We start from the raw sequence: 27,287 nt of genomic DNA on the forward strand, positions 1-27,287 counted from the left end.
CCCTGTGTGTCTGTAGATGTGTGGAGCTCTTCTCTAACCCTGTGTGTCTGTAGATGTATAGCGCTGTCCTCTAGCCCTGTGTGTCTGTAGATGTGTGGAGCTCTCCTCTAACCCTGTGTGTCTGTAGATGTGGAGCTCTTCTCTAACCCTGTGTGTCTGTAGATGTGTAGAGCTCTCCTCTAACCCCGCGTGTCTGTAGATGTGTGGAGCTCTCCTCTAACCCCGCGTGTCTGTATATGTGTGGAGCTTTCCTCTAACCCTGTGTGTCTGTAGATGTGTGGAGCTTTTCTCTAACCCTGTGTGTCTGTAGATGTGTGTGTAGCTCTTCTCTATCCCTGTGTGTCTGTAGATGTGTGGTGCTTTCCTCTAACCCTATGTGTCTGTAGATGTGTGGAGCTCTTCTCTAACCCTGTGTGTCTGTAGATGTGTGGAGCTTTCCTCTAACCCTATGTGTCTGTAGATGTGTGGAGCTTTTCGCTAACCCTGTGTGTCTGTATGTGTGGAGCCCTCCTCTAACCCTGTGTGTCTGTAGATGTGTGGAGCTCTCCTCTAACCCTGTGTGTCTGTAGATGTGTGGAGCCCTCCTCTAACCCTGTGTGTCTGTAGATGTGTGGAGCTCTCCTCTAACCCTGTGTGTCTGTAGATGTGTAGAGCTGTCCTCTAGCCCTGTGTGTCTGTAGATGTGTGGAGCTCTTCTCTAACCCTGTGTGTCTGTAGATGTGTGAAGCTCTCCTCTAACCCTGTGTGTCTGTAGATGTGTAGCGCCGTCCTCTAGCCCTGTGTGTCTGTAGATGTGTGAAGCTCTCCTCTAACCCCGCGTGTCTGTAGATGTGTGGAGCTCTCCTCTAACCCCGCGTGTCTGTGCGTGCAGAAGCGGTACCGGGCTGTCTATGACTACGCGGCGGCGGACGAAGACGAGGTGTCCTTCCTGGACGGGGACATGATCCTGGACGTGCAGCAGATCGACGAGGGCTGGATGTACGGCCGCGTGGAGCGCACCGGCCAGCAGGGGATGCTGCCTGCCAACTACGTGGAAGCCATCTGAGAGAGAGAGAGATAGGGAGAGAGGGGGGGAGAGAGAGAGATAGGGAGAGAGAGAGACAGAGAGGGGGAGAGAGAGGGGGGGGAGAGAGGGAGAGAGAGAAAGGAAGACAAGGTAAAAGAAGGGAGGAAAATATGAAAATCAAAAGCCCAGTGCCATCTCATTCCTCAATTTAATACGCTTTCTCTATATTATTATTATTATTATTATTTGTTTTTGGTTTTTCTTATCTTGCGCATTCAGTTCCAAAGCTCAGATCTATTCATGCCTGCTCTTCTGCACAGAGCCCATGCTGCAGGCTTTCTGTCTGTCTGTCTGTTCGTCCGTCTGTCTTAAATCCTTGGTCAACGGAGGTGCTATCCCAAGTGGCACATAAATCTCAGCTGATACACACACCAGTGTCTTAAACTACCCGCACCCCTGAAGCACTTCAGGCATACGCTATGGACCCAGCACAGAGCTCACATTAAGGTGTTCAGACGGTCTGGAGCTCCTGGTCAGTCCAGCATCTGGTTGACATCATCTGGATGCCATGGCAGTAGAGAGTTCTACGGTCAGCAAGGGGACGCCAAATGAGCCTGGGTGGTCATAAACCACAGCCAGTGGGAACTGGGCAAATTTTTTGAACCTTTGCTTGCAAACATCATTGAGCTACCCACAATTCCCCTGTCCTCCCCTTGTGTGTGGCAAGCCTGTTCAGGCTGGTCATGATTTTCTTGGGTGTAACCAGATGGTGATGGAGGGGGAGCCACAGGGGGCCATGAGTGATATACTGTATGTGGCTCCTCCGTTTCTGACCAGTGCAAACCTCTGACATTCCTTGATTGTGCAGTCCTGACCTTTGACCTCTGCAGAAATTCCTGACCATTTAGCAGAGGACAAAATGTCTCCTTATCCTCCACACACAGTCTTGCTCTGTTCACGCATTTCGAGCAGTTCTCGAGTTGTATCTAAGTACATTCCATTCGTTCAGATGCTCCTTTGCTGCTGCCTTGGTCAATTGAGTATCACTTTACCAAAAGCCTGTTTATATATATGTGAATACAATGTTCTTATTGTAGCAGCTGTCTAGCTAGGCATTGTGGGCATTGCCATAATACTGGAATTGGGTAGTAATCAGGCATTGATCACCCTATTGGTGTGTGTGTGTGTGAAGGAGCCTGAGAGCCTAAGGGGTGGGGCTTGTGAGCATAGTAACATAACTTTACCGGCATTTACAATCATACCCATACCGAAACGGCAAAGAGCTGTGGTGGAACAGGCCTCGGGGTTGAAGATTTTTCGCCCCCTGTGCACTTTGGGGTGTAAACATGGCACTCTGTTTTATAGCGGTTTAAAGAAGGTGCAAGGGTTTAGGTGGACAATGCTGGGTTTCAGTGGCGATCTGACCCGTCTCAACGAAGGAACCGTAGTTTTAGACAGGCCCTGCACAATTCCAAAATGACTTTCGTCATTCCATTCGTGACTGTGTGTAACGCAGCGTTCCAGTCAAACTGGAGAAGCGGGCCGAGGGTCGAAGAGAACGGGGCCGTCCGCTGCCGCCTGCGCTCGCCCCTGTTGTCTTTGTCGTCAGCGTGGCCGCGCTGTCGTCGCCCGACCGTAACGCACTCGTCATCCCAGTGCCGTCGTCCGAGGGCGGGAGAGACACCTTGGGTTGCGAGGGCACCCGGGGACAGCTCAGACCAGCAGATTTTTGTAAAAAAAAACAAACACGCTTAACAGCACTTAACGGAACCGAATAGTCCCGTGGCTACGGAGAGAATCGTGCAGAGGGGCCCGTGTGCCAAATTCAGAGAGAATTTCTCTGAAGTCACTGTGCTTCTCTGTGGGGGGGAAAGGGGGGGGGGGGGGGTTCGCACAAGCCTATCTGAGCATATCTGACGAGCGCTGGCCATAAACCGCGCGGCGCATGCCGTCTTGTTCTTCGCGGGTCGGTCCAAAGGGTTAACGGCCCCTGCAGATGCAAGTAATGTTTGTGAGTGGGACAAAGGCTGGTTTTGTCCTGAGACGAGCGCTGTGTGTACGTAGAGCAGGCCCAGAGAAGCTGGGAGCATACCGCTTCGCTTCAGGAGCCGGCCCGTACCCTCCGGGAGGCAGGAGGAGGGTGGCCCCACGGCTCGCTTTTTGGGGGGGGGGGGCGGGGGGGAGGAGGGGGGGAGGGGAGTCCCTGCGTGTTCACGAGGAGGGTCCTTTCCTGACATTCCACTGGGGTCGAGAGTAACCCTCGGCAACGCTCTCGCGCCCCGCGTTCCGCTCTGCGTTCTTTGTCTCATCTTCCTACCATAGAAGAAGCGTCAAACTCCGCTCCTGGAGGGCCACAGTGTCTGTGGGTCTTCAGTGTGTTTCAGCAGTAGCGATTACGTTTAATCATTGATTGGCTGATGAGTCCGCACACCTTGCTCTCAAAGCCTTAGCTGGCTGCTGATTGGAAGGAAACCACTACTGCATGCATACAGACACTGTGGTCCTCCAGGACTGCAGTTTGGCACGCCTGCTCTGCAGTACGTGTCTGCAAATGCACTGTGACTGTTTCAGCGGAGAATAAGAAGGGCGGTTTAAAAAAAGGACATTTTTGTAATCGAAAGCGGAAATATTTTGAGCGACGAAAACAGCGCTTCAAAGCATAGGTAACCGAAAATATGTGTAAATGTATATTTATGGAAAACGAGAAGTTTCGAGGTGGACGAAGGATTAGCAGTCTGGTTTGGGGAAATCGTAGTTTTAAGTCACGGATTCAGTGTTAGGGATTATTTCATTATTTGGAGGGATTGTTTTTTCTTTTCTTTTTTTTTTCGCTCTTATGGGAATGATTTGTGAAGCTAAGGCTTTGGTGGTGTTTGGGTTTTTTTTTTAGGTGAATGGTAAATTTAGTGAATTCCATGACTGAAATAATGTAACTAAACTAAAAAGGGGGGATCTAATAAGTGTCAGAGTGACATGCATGGTGAGGCATTAATCATCACGGTTTTTATGATGGCCATAACGGTGCATTATTATGATGGATGTTACTCCATTTCACAATTCCTATGGTGCCATGCTCAAGAGTGACCCGTTGTTGCGGAACGGGTGATATTGGAGCACATAGATCAGCGCTAGTCAACTCCAGGTCCTGCAGGCCCCAGTGTCAGCAGATATTTGCTCCGACCACGCACCACAACCACCTGATTTCACCAATTATTTTACCTCCTTGGACCAGGTGGTGTAGTGCATGGTTGGAGCCAATACTTGCAGACACCGAGTCCACAGGACCTGGAGTAGAGCGACCCTTCCGTAGATAATACTGCTACATATAACAGCGTTTCGCTGTTAGGCTATGTAAACAGCAGAGGTAGAAAATCCAGCTTCAGAAAGTAAAGGTCCTCCCCAGTATTTTGTTCCAATAACCAGGATTTCGTTTCAGCCAAGAGGTAGAACTAATTAGGGAAATCAGCTGTCTGAATTAATGGTCGGAAGAAACACATGGCAGGACTTTTACTTTCTGACCCCTGGACTTTTCACCGCCGGTAAACAGCAGCTGTCGTGGTGCCGAGTTTCAAGTGCGCCATGAAAGTTTTTGGATTTTAAATTATTGGTTGGGAAGCTTTGGCTCAGTCTGGAGCAGAGTGCTCTTGAACCAGTGGTTTTTTTGCAGTGATGTGTTCTAGGTTTGCGGTGGTCCGGTGCGAAGGCTTGTTGTGGGGAAACGCGATCGGGGCTTTCGCAGCGAATCCCGCCGGGTCCGTTAGAGTCCGCGCTGGTGGCTGATGAGAGGAGGGGGAAAAAGGTTTTAATCTGGCAGTGCCCCATCGCGCCAGAAACGAAGCGTAGAGCTAATGGGGTAGTGGAAGGGGGAGGAAAGACCTATTGGATCGACCACAGAAGCATAAGCTTCCCGCTACTCTCTGTTGCGCTGATGGGAGAGGGTCTCTACTTCCTGTTGTGTGCTGTGTTGTGAGGAGGATGAGGTGGGGGCTGCCTCATTCACCCCACCTCCCACCCAAATTGGCTGCCCTAAGACCACACCCCCTCTTCCTCATCTTCCTTCTCCAACCCTCACCGTCTGTAGAGGCGTACTCCCAACTTCCCAATGCATACATCTGTCTGCTTCGTTTGTGCTAATATGGTCTTAATGTTATTTTGCTAAAATATTCCTTTCTGTCATCAAATATTCAATGTAAGAAAAAAGTAAATTAATGCATACAAATAAAAGCATAAAAATAAGATTCATTAAATTTTATTTTTGTTTTCATTTTACTTTGCGTACTATGCATAAATCCGCGACTCATTGAATATCAGGAATTTGATTAGCATCTCTTGCTGCCCTGTCAAATTACGTGTACTGACTATCCAATAAAATGTCATTTTTACCCGGACGCCTCTTGTGCTTAATGTTTCAGCGTGGTGGCATGTTTTCAAAACTTCACTACCTGACTAGGATATAGCCTGACTACTTCCCGATAGCGCGGCATTTTTAATATTTGAATTTATGTCTTTGTTCTCGCATACTCGTTGAAAAACACGAAATAATCCGTTTAAGCAGCGCGTATCTCTTTCTAAACCGAGGTTGTGGTACCCAGCCTATTTTTCCGCTCCGTTGATCACCAATCTCATCCATCCTGTGTTGCGGAAGATTGAGCTTTGCAACGCAGGACGCCTCTCGTCCATTACTCATTCCTTCCTCTCGCACTTACTGCAGCACGATTTGCAGATTTTGTCACAATGTTGGACGTATTAGTTTTAATATTTTTCGCCATCATCGGTGTCGCCTTCTTGTCCTACATCATCTACATGTTGTGAAGAACGCGGGAGCACAGACGGTCTGCGTCATTGTGATGGGACGAAAAAAGCAGACATTTCGGCATAACATGCATCGTTCGACTGGGCATCCTGCAAATAAAGGTATGTTTAAATGTTAGACAATAAATTACGACAAGTCCACAACAACGTAGACCGTACTATAGAATAATAGCCGTTATAGAGCCTTATATTTAGTGTTTTTTATGCATCCTCCATGTATGTTATGCTGTTTTTCCCCCCTTTCTCGCCATTAAAAAATTACTGTTCTTGAAGAATCTAAATGTGTTGTACTATTTAAGTACATTTGGCAATGACGTAAATAATTCTGACGTCACATTTCCGTCCTGTTCCCTTGGTTAATGCCTTAATGCACGCCCTTTGTCCAATCGTGTGGGGATATAGGCCTATAGTATCATGTAGGCATACTATAGGACGCTCATGACACAATGTTGTCGATTTGGTGTCAACTGGAAGTCAATCTTTGTCTATCCCTACATGTTTAAGGAGATAAGAGAAAAGCGTCTCCTGCTGGTTGACATAGAAGACACTCCTAAAAGGATGAAGAAGCAATAGGAGGATTGAATGGATGGAAGAGACACTTTGGCTGATTTTTACCATGTTTCATTTCACAAAAATGTTTTAATTCTGTATTTTGAGTTGGTGCATTTATTCATGTGTATTTGTCTCAGATAAATGCAAATAAACTTTGAAGAAAAAAAATAAATGCAGGATTGCCTTAATTTAGTAGTATTTCCATGTACATACTGTATACTGTCATACTGTGAGTTTATATCTGTAAAATACAAAATATATTCCAGTTTGCTGGGAGTCATCTGTAATGGAAGTGGAGTCTTTATATTTTATCTTTAAACAGTTTAATAATGAAGATGTATCCCAGTCTTACCAAAAAATGAATAGCATCAACTTCTGCATTTCTAATAATAATAATACATTTATTTTATATAGTGCTTTTCATAGTCTCAAAGACACTTTACAACACAGGGAAGAAACAATTAACAAAAGAAACCAGGGTACAAGCATAATGATCAAAAAAAAAAAAATTAAAGATACAATAAAAAAACAAACAATACAGAAAATGCAGTGGGACCAGTGGTACAGTGGTGGTAGGAGGGGGTGTTATGGACAGAGGGGGAAGACAGACATCAAGGGAAGGCTAGAGAAAAGAGGTGGGTTTTAAGGCATGATTTGAAGGAGGTGAGTGAGTCTGACGTATGGATGTCAGGGGGGAGGGCATCTGAGAAGGCGCGGTCGCCAAAAGAACGGCGCTGAGAGGGGATGGTGGTGAGGAGGCCGGCAGTGGATGTGGATGAACGTAACTGTCTGGGTGGCTGGTAGTGGAGAAGGAGGTCAGAGAGGTATGTGTGTGCGAGGTCATTTAGGGATTTATAGACTAGGAGGAGGAGTTTGAATGTGATGCCTGATGATGTGATTGGGAGCCAATGTAAATCTTTCCAGACATGGGTGATGTGAGACCGGGAGGATGTGCGGGAAAGTATTCTTGCAGCCGAGTTCTGAACCAGTTGCAGTTTGTGTAGGAGGTGGGAGGGAAGACCAGTGAGGAGTGCATTACAGTAGTCCAGTCTGCTAGATATGAATGCGTGGATGAGTTTTTCTGCATCGGGATGGGTGAGAGAGGGTCTGAGTCTGGAGATATTGCGTAGATGGAAAAATGAAACATTGACAGTGTTATTGATGTGCTTTGAGAGAGAAGTCATGTAGTTTTGTGAGTTTGGGTTTTGGTCCGATGAGAATGATTTCAGTTTTTTCACAGTTGAGTTTGAGAAAATTGTGCTGCATCCTGGGGCCTCATTTATAAAAATGTTCTTAGATTTATACTTGAACTCAGTCTTAAGATCATTTCCGATGGTGTGTTTACGTTCGATTTATAAAAGATACTGAGCATAAAAAACCTTGTTTACGCAGGTTCTAAGAAGCCCATTTGTAACTTACGCACCTGTGATCTATAAATCTTGAATTAACTTAAAATTGACGGCACCTGAACGTGCCTTACAATCAGTGATTTCCCCTTATATAATGCTAGCACAAATGAGGGTTTAGTCAGGAATAATCATGGACCAAAAGAGAAAAGCAAACTTTTTGGAAGACGAGAGATCACAGCGATGGTAGAGGAGATTGAAGACAGGCAACGCGTATTATTCGGTGGACTAAATAGTGGGTTGACAAACTAAGGTCAGACCATTTCTTTTTCAGAACAGCCACAGTTCTGTCTTGCTGCCCCACCTCGTTCACTGCAGCGGCAACACACTCCCAAGCTATCTATTTTGCTTTAACTGCAAGGGAAAAAAATAGCCATATAACCAGCAGGAAAATAACTTGCGTCAAGTCTAGACTTTACATAGAGATAAGATCATTTCCACATCAAAGTAAGGTTTTATAAATAACTACTTATACGTGGTTTTCTGTGCAAGTCATACTTAAATTTATCGTAAGTCCGTTTTATAAATGAGGCCCCAGGATTTGATGTGTGTCAGACAGTTTCAATGAAAGCAGTGGGTGGCTGATTAGTGGATGTAGAGCTGATATAGATTTGGGTGTCATCTGCATAGAAATGGAAATTGAGACCAAAGCTGCGGAGGATGCATATAGACGATGAAGAGGAAACAGAACAGAACCTTGTGGGACACCGTGTGTGACAGTGGCTATATCTGAGGTGTGAATTCTGACCTATTTGTGAGGTATGAGTGAAACCAGTTGAGCGATGGGCCAGTAATGCCTAGGTGGGACAGACAGGAGGAGGAGGATGTTGTGGTTAACAGTCGCAAAAGCAGCAGAGAGGTCCAGGAGGCCGAGAATGCTATATGAGTCAGAGAGCATGAGGAGGTCATTTACAACTTTGGTGAGGGCAGTCTCTGTGCTGTGATGGGGCTGGAAGCCAGACTGAAGGGGCTCGAAGAGGTTATTGTGTATAAACGGAGTTGGGAACGGAGTTTTAAGAGAAGCGGCAGGTGGATAGAGACACAGATGATCTAATCTGTGGCAGACCACTGTGTAATTTAATTGATTGGAAATATGGACTTTTTTTACTTTTAACTTTTAAATGTTTTATCTTGTTTTTTTATGTGTGTGGTTTTATTTTTTATTTTTTGGTCTTTGAAGTTCTTCATATTTTTTTTTAGAAAAGTTTAATGTGTTTGTTATTTCCTTAATAGCCTATGGCTATTTTAAATACCGGAGTAGGTTAAGAATATTTACAGAATATTTTTTACAAAGAAATAATATAGTTCGCTATAATGAGATGATGTAGGCTAATTAATGTCAGAGTTTGGTCATAATTGAGAAGAAAAGGTCAAGAACCATAGTGTTAGGCAAGTACAAAAACCCACACGAGCTGTCATTGCCAAGCAGGGGCCAGATCAGTTTTTCTTTATTTTTTTCATTACAATGAAGAATGAACTTCAAAAACTAGGCCTAGACCCGGCATGTAAAATTGAAAAATGAAGAGACCAAGACTGATGAACGGACGAGCTTACCTCTCGATGTGTTTTGCTCGAGCATAAAAGCGCACCCTTGTGGAGAGAACATGGTGCTGTACGGAAACTAATTTGCCACGTAGGCACAGTTGTTACATCCGTTAGCCTATGGCGACACGAAGTGGATTTTCTGCGCAGAAGCAAACGTTTTTCAGTTATATCCCAAAATAACGTACATTATGAGGACCAGGAAGCTGGTAAATGTTGAGCCCTGGTATCTACCTGAAGTACCCTACATCATTTCCGCAGATTAACACGACCGTGATTTATCAATCGGACGTGAAATTAAAGATTAGAATGTCCGAAATTAGCGAGTGGGCTGCGCATTTGGAATGATTTGTGCTGTGATACGCGAAATACTTAATTGCAATAAGTAGTACGTTTGAGAAATGCTTTTCTAAGACATGGTACACTGTGTTACTTTTACACTCATTCGTACACTATGCATTAATATAGATAATAGATTATCTGGATTTTACTAAAGATAATTAAAATGATTCGTGGTGTTGGCCATTAAAAACGTGTCCGGTATGCGTGAGGAAGTGTGAGGGGGTATAGCTCAGTGGTAGAGCATTTGACTGCAGATCAAGAGGTCCCCGGTTCAAATCCGGGTGCCCCCTTGTAAAATATTTATGTTTCCTGAAATTGAATTTCTGAAAGATGTACAAGATTGAAACCAAATGTCGTTATGGCAGTCTCAAAATGAAGGACCCTAGTCACATTATGCCAGAAATAGCTAAATATGCCATAAAAAGAAATGTCGTACATACGTGTCCCAGGTATCCCATATGCACATCCCATCAATCAGTCAGACCAACTTATTTTTTTCATTTTTCTGTGCTGTATATACTTGAAGACAAATCATTCTATTTTAATGAATACAGTTTACTGATAGCAAATGGCAACAACCACAACCTGCATTGTGTTCAAATAAGTTTAACCGCACAAGTATGGTAGAGCTTAAACACATTGTCAACAAACTTAAATGAGTTTGGCTTTGACAAAAACCAGCATTCACAGTAAGTCACCGTACCAAGGTTGAAAACCACTGGTATAGACCCTGAGAAGGTATGAATTACATGCAACTGTGCTGATTTTGGAAACAGCGTGTACTGTCTACACTAAATGCAGAAGACCATGTATTTGACTACAGTCATGGATCGGAGCAGATGCTAATTATTGCATTCTGTAGTTGAGAGAGATTGCAGAGTTCATGTTACACATTCATTTCCAAAATGCTCATAAATGTCACTATTGCACAACAGCAGATATTACACAGCACTATCTAAGCACATACATTCTTTTCTTTTAGCACAAAATGCGTAATAATGGGGATTTTACACCATGGAAACTATTTTTAGTAATAATTCCCTCTAAATTGTGTGGTTTGTGGTTCTTTAATCTGGTTACAATCCCAGCTCAACGGTATATGCTATACACTGGTCTGCCAAACTGCTACCTCACTCTGTAAGTACCATAGGTGCCCAGGGATCTTATTTAAAGCCTCTGTAATACGCTTTTGCCTAGGACTGATCACAACTTTCTTTCACACAGATCCTTCACCAATAAAGCAAACCAAACCAGTGCATATATTCATCTTCAATGGCTAGGTGCTTCAATTGCATATGGTGATCTTGGCAGAAAAGCTCCTGACTGTTGTGACAGATTCTTGATGGATCCCACCACACCTATGTGGGACACCTGGGTTGGATATATTTACAAGAAAACCTAGAGAATATTGTTTGGTTGGACATACTGTACCAGTCCTTAATACATTAGATTTTGAAGGGGTATAGCCATTAGTGTGTGCTCGTACATCCACATAAACAATTTCCCTTAAACAATTTTTTAATCCCATTTTCCTCATTTCACATTGATCCTAGTGGGTTACTTAAGAAAAATGTACTTTACACAATACAATACATAATACGCTGAGAGAAATTCCTGTGTAGATATTACTGTATAGTAGTCACTAGTCTTCTTAAACAAATTCTGTGTCACATGTACTTGGTTTCTAATCAGATTTCTATACTAATTAAAAAACCAATTGTGTTAAACATTTAATTATATAAGATCATAACCTAGTTATCTAACCATTTTATCTGGATATGGATAGCTTTGGTTATCTGAAAAGTGTAACTGCTGTATGAACAGATTGTCTTTTAAGTGTGTAGTGTAGAACTGATGTCGCATTGCAACCGATTCAAGAGTTCCTGTTTCAAATTATTGGGGTTTTGGCGAATCTTTCACAAATTTAAGGCTCAGTTGAGAAGCTGGAGGTCAGTACTCCAGTATAAAAACTAATTTAAGGTTCAGCATAGAAGCTGGAGGTCAGTACTCCAGTATAAAAACAGATTTAAGGTTCAGTAGAGAAGCTGGAGGCCAGTACTCCAGTATAAAAACTATTTTAAGGATCAGTATAGAAGCTGGAGGTCAGTACTCCAGTATAAAAACAAATTTAAGGATCAGTATAGAAGCTGGAGGTCAGTACTCCAGTATAAAAACAGATTTAAGGTTCAGTAGAGAAGCTGGAGGCCAGTACTCCAGTATAAAAACTATTTTAAGGATCAGTATAGAAGCTGGAGGTCAGTACTCCAGTATAAAAACAAATTTAAGGATCAGTATAGAAGCTGGAGGTCAGTACTCCAGTATAAAAACAAATTTAAGGTTCAGTAGAGAAGCTGGAGGTCAGTACTCCAGTATAAAAACTAATTTAAGGTTCAGTAGAGAAGCTGGAGGTCAGCACTCCAGTATAAAAACTAATTTAAGGTTCAGTAGAGAAGCTGGAGGTCAGTATTCCAGTATAAATCACAGAGAAGGCCTGAGTCTTTGTAACTGGCCAAATAATATTTTAAGCCATCATTGCATTGTGGCAGTTTCAACATGTGATAGTCATCAGATTTTTAGATTTTTTTTTTTTGTTGCTTTCATCACTTAGTGGATCCATACAAATCCTGCTCAAATATGAATTTATGCAGTGATTTTGTGCATATTAATGTAAAACAGTGGTTCCAAACCCTGTTCCTGAAGATTTTCACTCCAACCCTAATAAGGCACACCTCATTCAACAGCAAGAGATTTCACTGAGCTGCTACTTAGCAGAATCAGGTGAGCCAGCCTAGGGTTGACATGCAAACCTACAAGACGGGAATGTTTTTTGCATGAGGTATAACTGAATGACGTGCACGTAAAACATTTGCTTACACAGCCGTAATCTTTTTATAAATAGTAACTGAATCATGTGAATACAAGCATATAGTATAACATTTTCAGCAAGTAATAGCTACTGTATAGCACACATTGTATTGCACCCGTTGTCTCAAGCTTCTGAGCATGTTCTGATTTTCAATGGGTTAGATGAAACTTACAGCTTGAAAAAGTCTGAGGTATCTCTAAGATCTTCCCTATTGTGCTTCAAGGTAAATATTCTAACTTGAGAAAACATCTATGAACTGTGTGGATAGGCACTGAGGTTGTAATACGTGAATACACATGAAAATATAAAATGAACACAGTGTACATGTCACATTTAAACATTTGGCCTATACTGTCATATATTTTTAAAGCTTTAAATAAGACATAATCACATTCAATCACATGAATAACCACAAAACAATTATGGATAAACACACACTTCTTATATTCATCAACAACTATGTAGAACTGCACGTTCCCTGAGATTTCGCCATTTTAAAGAAGGAAATCCTCTTCCTCAAGTTTTCCTGAATTTTTTTCGGTAAGCATGACAGTTGCTTTTCTAGAGTCCTTGCGTTTCTTCCAATGCAATCCTCACACAGCCTGCAGAAGGAGACCAGAAGCACAGGATTCAGCACCAGAGGCCTAACTGCATTTAAAATAATTAGCACTGGTCCTCGGGCGACAGTGCGGTTCATCCCATTAGCATTATGGATTTTGTAGTTTTCCATACAAAATATTTTAATGTCTGAACTTTGCCAATAATGAAGGTGATTAGAGCAACAGCAACGTCAAACGGCAATACAATTTATAAGTATAAAGGACAGAACCAACTTTAGCCAACAGAGATTTTTTTACCAAACAAATTACTGCCTCTGTTGCTTCACAAAAATCATTACACGATGTTCCTGCAAATGTAATTCTTGCAGAAATGTCTCCTCTCTCGTGTGACCTTAGGTCAAGTGACCTGCTGTAACATGAGCGATCTTTTTACGTTAAAGCCATCCCTCTAACTTCCACACAATTAAATTCAGTACGCTTCAGTGGTACTTTATTTATTCCACATGGGGAATTCAGGTTTGACCCTAATTTGGGCCTGACAACTTGGACAACAAGTTAAGTGCAGAGAGCAAATCAAAGACCAAGCAAATGTCTTGAGAAACGGCTGTTTCTGCAAACCTTGACATCCTGCATCTATCTGGAGACGTTGCCGTTTCGGTGTGTAATTTAATGCTCACTAAAGCACTTCTTTAAAAACTTTCCCTGAATCAAAACCACGTGGAAGAATGCAGGGTTCTCAAAAGAGCTGACAGCTTTTTTTAACATAACACCTCAGCAAATGCTAACACTCAGGTAACAAACATCCATGAGGTCGCATCGCTAAAATTAGAGCACGGACAATGGCTGCATCCGTCGCTGCAGACAGGAAAAGGAGGCCAAGTGAGAATGTTTTGCAGAAACCTCTTGCAGCCGAACAATCAGGCCATGGGCACTGTGGGAAGCGCCTAATCACTGGCAGGTGAGTGTACAAAGCAATCCACGCTTTTACTCACCCCACGGAACCGAATCAATGTGACTTAGAGTTTCCAAAAGCCAATCAGACCCTAGCATTACAGGTGAGATGCGTGCAGAACGATTACGATGATCCCTTTGATATAACGAGTTCACGGTGATCAGACTATAAATGCTTTACCTGTGGAGGGAGAGAGGCTGGGCCTGGAAAACCAGCAGATCGCTGCAGTGCTTCTGAGATGGTGACTGAAGAAAAGAGATCTGAGGACAACAGTACGGTCTCACATCAATAGGGCTGTTTACAGGCCATTTAACATAGAGGCCTTCGCCACACAGAACATTACATTAAGGTCCAGTTCATGAAAACAAAATGAATACAAAATGAATACAAAAATGAACAACATTAATTTTCATCAAGCAGACTACTTTCAACCCTGATGAAACCCTCAAAGTTGAATTTGCACAGAAAAACAAATCTATTGCTTTGCAGTGTTAATTATATACAAACAGGCATCCATTTTAAGACAAATATTGTACAAGTCATTTTAACAAGAAATGGGAAAGAATCCATGTTAATAACATCGGCAAATGTTAGTAATGTTTTATTTTGTGAATTTCATTAAATAGACCTTAAGTTGAAGAGCTACCAATCCACATTTGTACAACAGTGGGCCAATGTTACTCTGGGTCAATGCCTAATGCAAACAGCCTCATAAGTCTCTTAGCTTGAGCCTTATGACAACTATTTATACAACACACTGAGCGGGCGTTCAGCAAGCACATTGTGCTTACCCCTGATCCAGAGCTCCATTCAGTCTGTCAATCACAATTTCAGACAGCTCTGGTCGTGAAAGTTTCATGCAGTCTTTTTGACATTCACTAACTGTCGAGCTAATTCGTGCCCTTTCCACCCCGCAAAACAACCGAACAGCCGCTATGCAAATCCAAGGACACATTTCCTTTTATCATTTGCATAAAATGGGGGAGATGGAATTCTGCCCGAGTAGAAAATCAGCTCGATCAAAGGGTTACCATGGTGATCTGAAATACAATATTCCACGCATGTGATGCCGCAGGAAAGACAGAGCTGACTTCCAACAGAACAGAATTTTTATTTTTCATTTGCAATTTCCCGTGAAAGAAAAGCTCAAAGTCTTTGTTCGTTAATTAGACATGCTCAGAATTCTCAGGGGGAAAAAAAAACTTTTCTTTTCTATGAAACGCAGACAAAGACGCATTTGGAGCAGACTGTCCTGCTGGCAAACGATTGTCGCTAATGGCAGCTTCACTAAATCAAGCTTCACAGCATCAGGAACCTTCATATTCACAAACACTGTGTAGCATGACTAACTATGGGCTAAATATGCTCAACATCCTCGTATTCCAGCTTCTCTTCATTAGTACGGTAAAGAGGAAGTTACAATGGTACTTACGGTGTCCATTACCAGCGCATAGTCACGACTTCCCCCAAACACGATGACATCAGAGTCCTGCCCTAGGCAAGCGGAGTGCCACAACCTGTAAGGAGTCGCCGGAAACTGGTGAGGTTTGCCGAAAAACAACACTCACAAGGTAACATTACACCTGAGCCAGTGATGGGCTAATGTTTTCAAAGTGCAAACATTATCAATGGAATCACTGAAGTTTTACTTAAAGGCACAGCAACTGAAACCAGACTTTAAAAACTACAAGCCACAAATGTCACAAAAGTGTGAAAAGCTCTTTCCACTTTCTCAGGAATATTCCTCAGTCCTTTAATTCTCACACACTGCCTCAGCTCTCAAGTGTTGCTTTCAACAGGTGTGTCGGCCAAATCAAGGCATGTAAATGAATGAATGCACTATTATGACAACTATATGAGGTTCCCTCAACGGATGTGTCAGGAGGATCTATTTCAGATGTGGTCAACGTGTGCTGTATCTGTTTCTGGTTATCCAACTTCTGGCCTTAATTACTTAATTAGCCTTAACTTTTATGCTATCTGATGTTTTAGCTACATGCCTTGATAAGTGCACAAATGACAGCCAAAGACTGTTCCTATGTCCCTATTTGAAATGTTTTACTGTGATCTAATAATACATGAACTAGAGTTGGTGTATACACTCAATTAGCTCATTTAGCCAGGGTAGGTGGTGGAAACAGAAACCTGCATACACACCGGCCCTGCAGGACATGGAATTACCCACCCCTGGTCTATTTGTATGGCCCTGAATTGTCTAGTATTAAAACAAATATGGCGTGCCTTATCTGATAAGATGGAAAACCAGTAAAAAAAAATTTTTTTTTAAAAGCCAAGATTTTTTTTTACAGCATGAGAATTCAGCTGTCTCTCCTTTCCAGATTTCCAATGTTCTGTTTTTACAGGTGAAAGGGTAGTCTGATGTGTGTGGATATATTTTTCAGATATTTCATTTCATTTACAAAATTTCTACATAAAATTGTACGGCTATTCACCATTGTCATGTACTGACTGTTAAATTTGTGTTTGGTGTGTCTTACACAGGTAATTGACTGACTGGAATGTTCCCAGGTGAGGCTAATTGTGAAGCAGTTTAAGGTCAGCTGTGCTGACTAATAGGGTTGGCTTTTGACCACAAGGCTCAGGCGGTAGAGTAGCAAAGCCTATTTGTTCTTTGAAAATTGAGTTTGTAAAATTGTGTTTGAGTTCAGGAAATTTAAAAAAGCCCTTCAGTTGTTTGAAGACTTGGATGACTTTGTGACCATTTATGTGATATATTTTCAGACTTCCCTCATAAGTTTCCCCTACAGTGCAAGACACTGGCAAGCAAAGGGGTGGATCTGCACCCAACAGACACTGCATACCTTGGATTGTCTTTGTGTGGGTGCTGCATCTCTCTCCACTCCTTTGTCTGGACGTCAAAAATCCAGCCATCGCCTAAAGAGAGGACAAAATAAGCGATTTCTCCTGGATGACCGGGGAAATTCACAGAAGCTTCACAGACTGGGGTTTCTGAGGAAGGGATCACACGTCCACTGCGCTCTCTACTCTAAGTCCTTTTAATGCTTGCACGTTTACATCCTTCCTCTTCTCGTCCATTCCTTCTATTCAGACATTCCTTTAGGTCAACAGGGGAATTTACATCTGAAAAGTAACATGCATGGGTGAGTGTTATGGGGCAGGGGTGAGTGTTATGGAGCAGGGGTGAGTGTTATGGGGTAGGGGGGTGTGTTATGGGGCAGGGGTGAGTGTGCTGTGGGGCAGGGGTGAGTGTTATGGTGCAGGGGGGTGTGTTATAGGGCAGGGGATGTGCTGCGGGTCAGGGGTGAGTGTCCTGTGGGGCAGGGGTGAGTGTGCTGTGGGGCAGAGGAGGTCAAGCCAAACAAGGTCACTCACTCAGAGGTTTTCCCGCCATGTTCACCCCACCGAACAGGAAGAGGGTGCTGTCCGATAACGGCGTCAGGGTGTGCCACGAGCGCTCCACGGGCACCGCCGACACGGGCACACTGGAGACAGCATGGGGAGAAACGGGTATGCAACACAGACACCGCAATAACGCTCCTGAGTCTCTTCTGTTGAGCTGCGTGTGCCTGTCTGCTAAATACAGGGGCTAATGAAAACAGTGAAAGGCTACATTCAGATTACAGGCTGAAGTGGCCCAAATCTGACTTTATGAGCTGTGTGAACACAAAAATCACTTAATTTCAGACTTGGGCCACTTCCATATGTGGCCCTAGATTGGGTATATACAGTATCCAATCTGCAGCCATGCGACTGCTGTGAGAACTGTCAGATCGAAATTCATGCGTTTTATTTATTTTATTTTTTTTTACTGCACAGGTGCAGATCACTATTGTCATCACTCCATTGGCCTTCCTCCGCCTTCTCGCCCTCTTCCTCAACAGCTGATGAAACATCATCTGACTTCCACAGCAAGTAAGCTTCTCAACTCTTGCACCGCTATTTTGTTTGTTTCCATGATGGACTGTCTTAGAAATATTGTTTTTGTTGTTGATGTACACATGCGAGTTCTTTCAGGGCAGAGGTCTGTTCACACTTACGGCAGATAGCGGTTATGTAGAAACACGAATGTGAACAATCACAAAAAGACAGAAATCTGAGAAAAAAATTGAGCATTAAGGCCGGTAATGTGAACTAAGCCTTAGAAGCAACACAATGGGGCTGCCCAATCCTGTTCGTAGAGATCCACCATCCTTTTCCTTCCAACCCTAACAAACCACACCTCATTCAACAGCTAGAGATCTTGTAGAGCAGCTCAGAGTGTGCCAAAATTAGGCTTGAAATAAAAACCTACAGGACGGTAGATCTCCAGGAACAATGTAGAGAAGCCCTGCAGTACACCATCTATGTACCATGGTAACGATCCTCACCTCTTGTCCAGCAACTCATTACGAATAATGACTAAATAAAGATCATTTAACTAAAAATTGAATTCCCTTAAAAGTGGTCATCAGGGCCCACTTCACTAGAGCACAGTAACAGAAATGGAGACTCTAGTTCTGTGGTAACCAACCCTATTCCTGGTAATCTACCCTTCTGTAGGTTCTTTTCCAACCCTAACCAAGAACACCTCGTTCAACTGCTAGAGATCTTGGTGAGCTGCTAATTAGTAGAGTCAGATGTGCCAAATTAGGGTGAAAATGAAAACCTACAGGATGGTAGACCTCCAGAAACGGGGCTGGTTCCCACTGCTCTAGTTGGTGCAGTGTTGAGCTGTAATGTGTGTTGCTAGGCATCACTGTGGCAGATGGCTTCATCCAGACGCGTTATATAGGAGGCTTACATTTCCGTCCATGTCCACGTCTCCAGATCCAGACAGTGAATGTCCATCGACGAGGCCTCCTGTCAAGAGAAAACACACACTGGCTTCACACGTGAGCGGGATGGATATAGGGAAATTAACTTGAGACTAGGTGTCCATGGATACATTTAAGAACATGCTGAGGACTGTACTTGGCATCTTCGCATGGCACAGTATTAAAGTAAAATAATAATGTTAAATATAAGGAATACAGTTTGATGTACATTCAGTAAAAATGTTTCTGTGTTAGAAAACAAATTGTTCACTGCCTCAGCAATGTTTTTTTATGCATATATACAGTATTTAAAACACATACTAATGATATATTTAATATGGGTTATTGCAACATACACTGGTACTCTCTACAAAATTCAACCACTACACAATGAGAATATTTCAGAGTGCACTTGAAAATAATTTTATTATTATTTTTAGTCATCTTTTATTTATATGGGTTGTTCACCTGTTGAACAGGCAGCAGTCACCCGCTCATTGCCATTATAAACACAAGTTTAAAAAAAAAAAGTAAACCGCAAACTGGGCTTAAATATATTCACTCATCTGTTACAATATTGTAGATCCTGGCTTTGGATTTGAGAGGGTTTATAAGGTTAATAGTCTTTAAAATAAGTGTCTGCAAAGCACCAATGCAATTACAGAATCGTACCAGAGGAACACTTACCACGCCCCCACACACATACCCCATCCTGCCCAGGGTGGCACTACTATGGGATGCCCTGGGCTTTGGGGGAACACCCTGCCAACAAAAACAGACATTAACATTGACTGATGGCCAACCTGTGGTTTTTGTGACTGAAATCTAAAATCAATATGAAAGGCTGCAGTCCTCTTTTTAATGATCACTTGATGAGTTGACAAATGTTTACCTATACTATGTTTACTAGTAACTATAAAACCCTGGTGGAAATTCCAGTTAGGGACCAGCATGGTTATAAGCTGGTCAAGCTGGTTTTAAAATGGTGTGAAGATTATCAAGATTGGCAACAAGATGGGTGAGATAGCAACCGTGCTGTCCAGACCAGGTCCAGTTGGTGGGCCAGCTTGGTGCAGACAACAGAATTCCGGCTAGATTCCATCTTAAACCCAGTTCAGACCAACGATGTGCGATGCGATGAGCTGCAACCATGGACTCTTTGCAACGTTCTAAAACTCACCAACTGCGATTAGACAAGTCGCATGCGACGGCAAGCGCCGGCATCAGACTGAAACGTAGTTCACAATGCTGCAATTCTAAAATGGTTTCATTGCATCGTGAATCTTTGTTCTGAACTGGACTTCAGGATGGTAGCTGGAATTTCCACCAGGGAAGTGCAGACCAGAGAAGCTTTAGTGGAGCAAGCTGATTCTATCGCGGTTATCTTATTCAGCCATTTTACATTCATGACCCCCATTTATAGTGCCTTAAATATTTACAAAATGGTGGGAAGGGCAATGAATGCGTCGTATCCCATTTGACCTGAAGCAGCTCTTACGTGCGTTTGAGGTTCACTCCAAGTGTTCGTTCTGAGGTCAAAAACATGGACTTCATTGTTCCAACCCCAGAACCTGAATACCGTGGCCCCAATTGTCACCTGCAAGGCACATTTGACACATTCAGGCAAAGGAATACTTGCAGCAACTAAAAAAGCCACAAGCACTTTTTAAAAAACACTAATATTAAGATTAAAAGTGGTGTTTTAATGCTGATTTGTCCAAAGCATAGTAGATCGTTACCCAGGACATTTCATCAGTGATGAAACTTCTGGTGTTGCTAACTTCCCGTATCTGCTTGCATCCGTATCCACCAAAGTAGATAATTCTGTGTAAGTAATGACAAAACAGCATGTAAATAACCCTCATAAACAAAAAATAAACAAAAAAGGAAACAAAGAATAGCAAGCTCTGTGGTGATATTCTTTCCTCTTTTGCTGCAAATGTATCTGATCTTTATTGCTACACAGAACTACCTATCTAGTACTGTAGGTGTGTGAATATTGATTAATGTGATTTGAAAATATGAGTCCAACATCAAATATTCATATTATAAAAGTTTGCATTTTTCCACAAAGTGTATCCATTTTCAAGTGGAAAAAATGTCAATAAATTATGCTATCACAGATTTCTTGGGTTATAGGTGAATACTAGATTCCACTGCTATTTCATGCTAATCATGAATAAGCATTCAAAAACTGATTGGTTAGGGTTCTCAAGGTTGCATGATGGAAAACTGGGTCTCATTCCTTTCATCTAGGTTACCATCTCTTTTCCTAGTACCAGACCTATCGGGTGTTTTATGAAACCTGAAATCAGCTTCCTCCACTGGTTCAGGGCTGCTCTCACCAACATGACACAGGCTAGCTTTTAAAAAAAGGGGGGGTAAGAGGCAGAGCTACTCTCTGGCCGACTCCGCCTGGCAGCAGTCTTGGTTTCGTGTTTATTTTTTCCCAGCAGACCACTGACTGAGAACCTCACACGCAAGGGCTAATGAGCACAATGGCATTACGCGCTGCAAGACAGAGTCAACACTGTGTAACTCTAAACACCGTCAGGTTTAATATACCAGCAGCCAGCCAAGCCATGACAATCTTACTGCAGTGAGGCTGGTGCTGTCTTTCATCACTATGAGCAATACATAGCAGTGGTAAATTCAGTTGACTGTAGCTGGAGCAGTGATCCTTTCAACAGATTCAACAGGTCAGCTGCAAGTGTGCTAGGAGCTGATGGTAAGGGGAACTGTGTCCACTGGTATGGTAAACCTGTCTTTTTTTTTATTTTATTGGATGTCTTAACTGCATTGCCTGGCAACATTACACAGCTTAGGTAAGACTCCAAAACACCGTTGGTATGCGTTTCCATCTGCGTTGCTTGAATGTTGCTATGTTGCAGCATTTCTCTCGCTATATACAGTTAGCAAGTAACATTTGTTTCATTGCTGATTTCATAAGATATGATTGCTTTCCCCTGCCCAGTTGACATAGAGCACTGATTGTGTTCTCTAATTCTGTGGAAACATGGCCAGCATGTACAGTTAAAAAATATATAGTTTACACTAAGGTAAATAGTTTCCCTTAAAACAAATTTATTAAGCCAGACAAAAGCCAGAAACCCACAGACAACCACAAGCCAGGTCTTCAGTTGCTAGTTAGTTTGGAAGGAACCCAAAAGGGCACTCAAGGTAATACACCCTTATTTATGGACATGGAACAGTTTCAGCTCTTGAACAGTGCCAATCACATTCTTAAGCAGATTCCCTAGAGGTTTCTGTCTGCAGGCTGTGCTCCGTTTGGGGAGTGTACCTGTCTGCGTACACCCAGCACGAATGCTTGTCTCTGGGCGAGGGCGGAGACCCCTCACTGTCCGTCACTTTCTTCCAGGTGAACATTCCATCCAGGAGGTTAACACAATAAAGCTGTCGGGACAGGTGGGAACAGCTTAGATGAATTGCTTTCGCTTGACAGTGAAAATGCTTTCACTTTCAAACCATCAGAAAAAAAAAAGGTTCGGAGCGATTCGCCGCCTCACATGCTATTGCCAGGAGTTGTTTCCATTTTACAGAGTGCGTGCAAACTGCTTCGAACACACAGGAGAGCATGTGAAGAGTTTTCATATTATAGCCCTGAGAAGCATGCATGCTTTTTAAAATATCGTGCCTCTGTCTAGGTTATCAGAAATGGGGCTTGTACGAGTGCAGTATAACATTGACACGTTTAAGCAAATACCTTGGGCCTAGGTTTTGAAGGGGGCATATGCAATGGTTTACCTGGTTAGTGTGGCCATTCTCAGAACCGCCACCAAAGATGTACATCACCCCATTGAGACAACAGCCACAGGTCTGTGACAGAGTTGGTGGAACCTCCCCTCCCATGGCGTAACTGGACCTTTTAAATACACACATGCAAATCATATGTAAATTTTGTTAGTTTGCATTTGTTAGCTTGCACTTGCTAGTTTGCTAGTGAGAGACTACAGTCTGTGTAAGAGAAACACTTAAAATTAGCCTATTCACCATTTTTTACAAAAACAGATATTCATAGCATTATAGTTTGAAATAATTACAGTGAATTTACACATTTTGATAGTGGGTGTATTGTTTTAAAAGTGGAAACACTAACAAAAGAGTAGTACTCAGTGACAACCAGACATGCAATCCTGCACTGGAAAATACTTTGGTAATAAAAGTATTAGAAGAAAATGATTTCAAGTTACTTATACTGAAAGTGTCTAATTTGGTGCAAATGTATACAGATTTGAGAACAATGTGTAAAGCACTTTTTTACAGGGAAATGCAGGGAAAGTGCAGATATTTAAGACCTTACCACACACCACTGCTCATTTCATATACCCATATCTCATCACTCGGTAAGAAAACTTGTTCACCCGCGACTGACTGCAAAGAAAATTCAAGAATTCATTTTTTAATTAAGTACAGTGCAAACCAGACTGACTTGACATTCAAGTCAACCTGGTTTGCAAGCCTAAACTTTTTCCAGTTTAGCAATTGTTTCATCGATACACATAAATATGAACGCGTCATAAAGTAAAAGATTGTTCATTCAAGACGGACAAGTGACAGCTGGAATTTAAAACATTAAATAATGATAACACTGGATCAAACGTTTACTAATTTCTTAGTTAAATGCTAAACACTCTGGAGCTCCTACAATACCCTATATGAATACTCAGCTGCCTAGGCTACTTTACAATACAGGAAGACTTAACAACCCGTTTGTGAAATTTTATTATCTGATTTAATAATTTAATAGACCACATCACGGACACTTACGTGATGTCCACCCCACACGTATAGAAGGCCTTCATCCACAAAAGCTGTGTGGTCGCTTCTCTCCCGTGGCGACGACATCCCAAGTTCACCAGCCGACAACAGTGTTGTTGAATTCATTCAGACACAACTGCGAGGTGAAATTTCAACCAAGGCAGAAATAGACGATGTTCGCTGTGGGCAGAACATAAATATGCAGACGCAAATTCCGTACGGCAGTGGCCTTGCGCGACGTGTTTAAGCAAGCTGTAAAGAATGTGTGTAAACGTGTTTTTCTGGACGTTCAACCCCGGGCCTCAGTATGGAATGTCAACAGAGTGCCACACGTGGCTTGATAGCTATAGTTAGCCTTCTGTATATCTTTCAATTGTTCATTGTTACGCAATATGTAGGCTAATGGAACTTAGACTATCATTTGATCTGAACTGCATAATAAACTCGAATTTTGAAATGAACAAGAACACTGTAATAAAAACCCATTGCCGAATATTAAAAGCAGGGTACTAGGCCATTTGGGAAAACCTGAAATATGATAACTGTGAAAGATACACCTAAAAAACAGTATCACATTATACATATATATATATAGATAGATAGATATTGCGTGTCTCCCTGTTTGCAAACAGAACTGAATCCTGCGTCACAGAAGTCTAGGGCTAAATTATTAGGCGGTCTCATGCTATTGGCTCCTCATAACACATCAATTATGGAAAATACAGGAACTATAATAATCTAACACACTGAACAAACTGTCACTTGATCAATACTGCTTGCCATGTAACAACCAACCGCTTCTAGTAGTTTAATAGTGCTGTTCAAATCTGGATGAAATGGTAAGTTTCACAGCAAAAGTTTTAAGGCTATTTATCCTCTATCTGAAGAGTTCCTTTGATTATCCAAAAGACTGAAGTAAATCTTTTTTTCATTAGCGCAGTGCTGCTATTGCTCCAATAGATGTCGCAGTCACACCGGTGTGAACAGGCAATTGTCAACGGGAATGTCTAAGATTCCGATGTAAGATAATTCCGTGAATATATTGTAGTGATAATTGTTCTTCCATGTATTTCCACGTATTTCTACGTATTGTGGTTAGGTTTTAGTAGTTCCATGTATTTTCTTGACCTACTGAATGGGTTTTTGGATTACTTTTCCAAAATAGACATCTCTTGTGACAAGCTAGTGGGAAGTGAACATTTAATTCGAAACAATCAGCAGTTTAATCAAAATTAATGTTAGTACATCTGGAGATGGCACTCTTGAATTTTCATGCATCATACTCTTTTATGATAGTCGCAGGGTGTTGAATTAGTGTATATTGTTTTCCATTCTTCCTGTACACACCGCAGTCAATCTACTGCTACACTGACTTCAGGCAACGTACATTGACCTGATATGACTGGGTGCCGAGTGAGCACCCTATTTTGTTTGAGGTGACCTTCGGCCTTATTCCGTGTGGGACTGTTCCCGGCTCCCCGCCTGCGCCTCGCCTGTCATTCCACCGGGCTTCCTCTGGAGTCCTTTCTCAGGCAGGTCTAATTATATCTAAAATACGCCCCCCTCCTCCTGGCAGTGTTTTCCAGGTCTTTATTTTGCCGTCACATGTGTCAGCTCACAGTCCGTCCTGCTCTGAAATATTCAAAATTCCTGCGCTCATTGCATAACGTGCCCTTCAACTGCAACAATGCCCCCGCTGTTCCTCCGGTTATACCCGCACCCCCCAACGGCCCTTACCCTTTCTCTCTTTTTCACTTTCCCTGTTTCCCCCTGAGGGCAATCCCAGCCCACGATTACCTGGCTCATCTGTACCTGTGCTCGTATTTAATTAGGCGGCCTGGGTGTGGGGGTATTTCTGCCACTACCTCCCGACAGGAACCTTTGAGTTTGAATTCTCACTGCCAGCACTTTGTGTGGCAAGTCACCTATCTTTGGCACATGCGTTTATTAGCAGTAGGTGAAATTTTAGGAGGTTGTGTTACTGAGAGAGAGAGACATTGTGATACCGAGGAAGAGAGAAGCTGTGTTGCTGTGCTTGGGGTGAGAGAGGTTGTGTTTCTGTACTGCAGGAGAGAGAGGTTGTGTTGGTGTACTGAGGGAGAGAGGTAGTGTTGGTGTACTGAGGGAGAGAGAGGTAGTGTTGGTGTACTGAGGTAGAGAGAGAGGTTGTGTTGTGGTACTGAGGGAGAGAGAGAGGTTGTGTTGGTGTACTGAGGGAGAGAGAAGGGTTGTGTTGGTGTACTGAGGGAGAGAGAGAGGTTGTGTTGAGGTACTGAGGGAGAGAGAGAGAGAGGTTGTGTTGAGGTACTGGGGGAGAGAGAGAGAGGTTGTGTTGAGGTACTGGGGGAGAGAGAGAGGTTGTGTTGGTGTACTGTGGTAGAGAGAGTGGTTGTGTTAGGGTATGAGGGAGAGAGAGAGGTTGTGTTGGTGTTCTGAGGGAGAGAGAGAGGTTGTGTTGGGGTACTGAGGGAGAGAGAGAGAGAGAGGTTGTGTTGGGGTACTGAGGGAGAGAGAGAGAGAGGTTGTGTTGGGGTACTGGGGGAGAGAGAGAGAGGTTGTGTTGAGGTACTGGGGGAGAGAGAGAGGTTGTGTTGGTGTTCTGAGGGAGAGAGAGGTAGTGTTGGTGTATTGAGGGAGAGAGAGAAGTTGTGTTGGTGTATTGAGGGAGAGAGAGAAGTTGTGTTGGTGTACTGAGGTAGAGAGAGAGGTTGTGTTGGGGTACTGAGGGAGAGAGAGAGAGAGAGGTTGTGTTAGGGTACTTGGGGAGAGAGAGAGAGGTTGTGTTGAGGTACTGGGGGAGAGAGAGAGGTTGTGTTGAGGTACTGAGGGAGAGAGAGGTAGTGTTGGTGTACTGAGGGAGAGAGAGAGGTTGTGTTGGTGTACTGAGGGAGAGAGAGAGAGAAGGGTTGTGTTGGTGTACTGAGGGAGAGAGAGAGGTGTTGGTGTGCTGAGGGAGAGAGAGAGGTTGTGTTGGGGTACTGAGGGAGAGAGAGAGAGAGGTTGTGTTGAGGTACTGGGGGAGAGAGAGAGAGGTTGTGTTGAGGTACTGAGGGAGAGAGAGAGGTTGTGTTGGTGTACTGAGCTAGAGAGAGAGGTTGTATTGTGGTACTGAGGGAGAGAGAGAGGTTGTGTTGGTGTACTGTGGTAGAGAGAGTGGTTGTGTTAGGGTACTGAGGGAGAGCGAGAGGTTGTGTTGAGGTACTGGGGGAGAGAGAGAGGTTGTGTTGAGGTACTGGGGGAGAGAGAGAGAGGTAGTGTTGGTGTACTGAGGGAGAGCGAGAGGTTGTGTTGAGGTACTGAGGTAGAGAGAGAGGTTGTGTTGAGGTACTGGGGGAGAGAGAGAGAGGTAGTGTTGGTGTACTGAGGGAGAGAGAGAGGTTGTGTTGAGGTACTGGGGGAGGGAGAGAGAGGTAGTGTTGGTGTACTGAGGGAGAGAGAGAGCTTGTGTTGGTGTACTGGGGGAGAGAGAGAGAGGTTGTGTTGAGGTACTGGGGGAGAGAGAGAGAGGTAGTGTTGGTGTACTGAGGGAGAGAGAGAGGTTGTGTTGAGGTACTGGGGGAGAGAGAGAGAGGTAGTGTTGGTGTACTGAGGGAGAGAGAGAGGTTGTGTTGAGGTACTGGGGGAGAGAGAGAGAGGTAGTGTTGGTGTACTGAGGGAGAGAGAGAGGTTGTGTTGGTGTACTGGGGGAGAGAGAG

General features: G+C 43.2%; 2 protein-coding genes, 1 long non-coding RNA gene and 1 other non-coding gene across 4 annotated transcripts in view; 3 read left to right on the forward strand and 1 right to left on the reverse strand.

Moving 5' to 3' along the window:
* LOC118220552 (LIM and SH3 domain protein 1-like) overlaps nt 1-5,394 on the forward strand; it is a 35,635-nt gene extending 30,241 nt beyond the window's left edge. Inside the window, exon 7 of the mRNA XM_035404391.1 lies at nt 872-5,394. Within this exon, the coding sequence (XP_035260282.1) occupies nt 872-1,045 (174 nt within the window). The 3' untranslated portion in view covers nt 1,046-5,394. The remainder of the gene's footprint in view (nt 1-871) is intronic.
* Nucleotides 5,395-9,878: 4,484 nt separating this feature from the next.
* On the forward strand, nt 9,879-9,950 carry trnac-gca. Its single transcript has one exon. It is a non-coding gene; the product is annotated as a tRNA-Cys (tRNA).
* Nucleotides 9,951-10,194: 244 nt separating this feature from the next.
* Nucleotides 10,195-25,729, reverse strand: LOC118220576 (kelch domain-containing protein 1-like). The gene is made up of 13 exons (XM_035404476.1): nt 23,602-25,729; nt 23,135-23,205; nt 22,579-22,696; nt 22,115-22,227; nt 20,553-20,637; nt 20,312-20,410; nt 19,501-19,575; nt 18,801-18,859; nt 17,393-17,502; nt 16,861-16,933; nt 15,471-15,555; nt 14,219-14,298; nt 10,195-13,128 (listed from the first exon to the last, which is right to left on the reverse strand). Exons 1-13 carry the CDS (start codon nt 23,716-23,718, stop codon nt 12,984-12,986), a joined length of 1,230 nt encoding a protein of 409 aa, XP_035260367.1. The 5' UTR covers nt 23,719-25,729; the 3' UTR covers nt 10,195-12,983.
* Nucleotides 17,003-19,063, forward strand: LOC118220577. Its single transcript, XR_004763972.1, has 4 exons — nt 17,003-17,160; nt 17,430-17,527; nt 17,837-17,932; nt 18,827-19,063. It is a non-coding gene; the product is annotated as an uncharacterized LOC118220577 (long non-coding RNA).
* Nucleotides 25,730-27,287: the final 1,558 nt, after the last annotated feature.

This window comes from Anguilla anguilla, chromosome 2, assembly GCF_013347855.1.
Source record: "Anguilla anguilla isolate fAngAng1 chromosome 2, fAngAng1.pri, whole genome shotgun sequence".
NCBI lineage: Eukaryota > Metazoa > Chordata > Actinopteri > Anguilliformes > Anguillidae > Anguilla > Anguilla anguilla.

Excerpts from the sequence above, each read along its gene's own strand:
- LOC118220576 (XM_035404476.1), bottom strand. The coding sequence starts at position 23,718 with ATGAATTCAACAACACTGTTGTCGGCTGGTGAACTTGGGATGTCGTCG. Across the intron at positions 22,697-23,134 it reads GAAATGAGCAGTGGTGTGTG|GTCCAGTTACGCCATGGGAG; the intron begins GTAAGGTCTTAA and ends TGTATTTAAAAG. Across the intron at positions 13,129-14,218 it reads CAGCCTCTCTCCCTCCACAG|GCTGTGTGAGGATTGCATTG; the intron begins GTAAAGCATTTA and ends CTCCTTCTGCAG.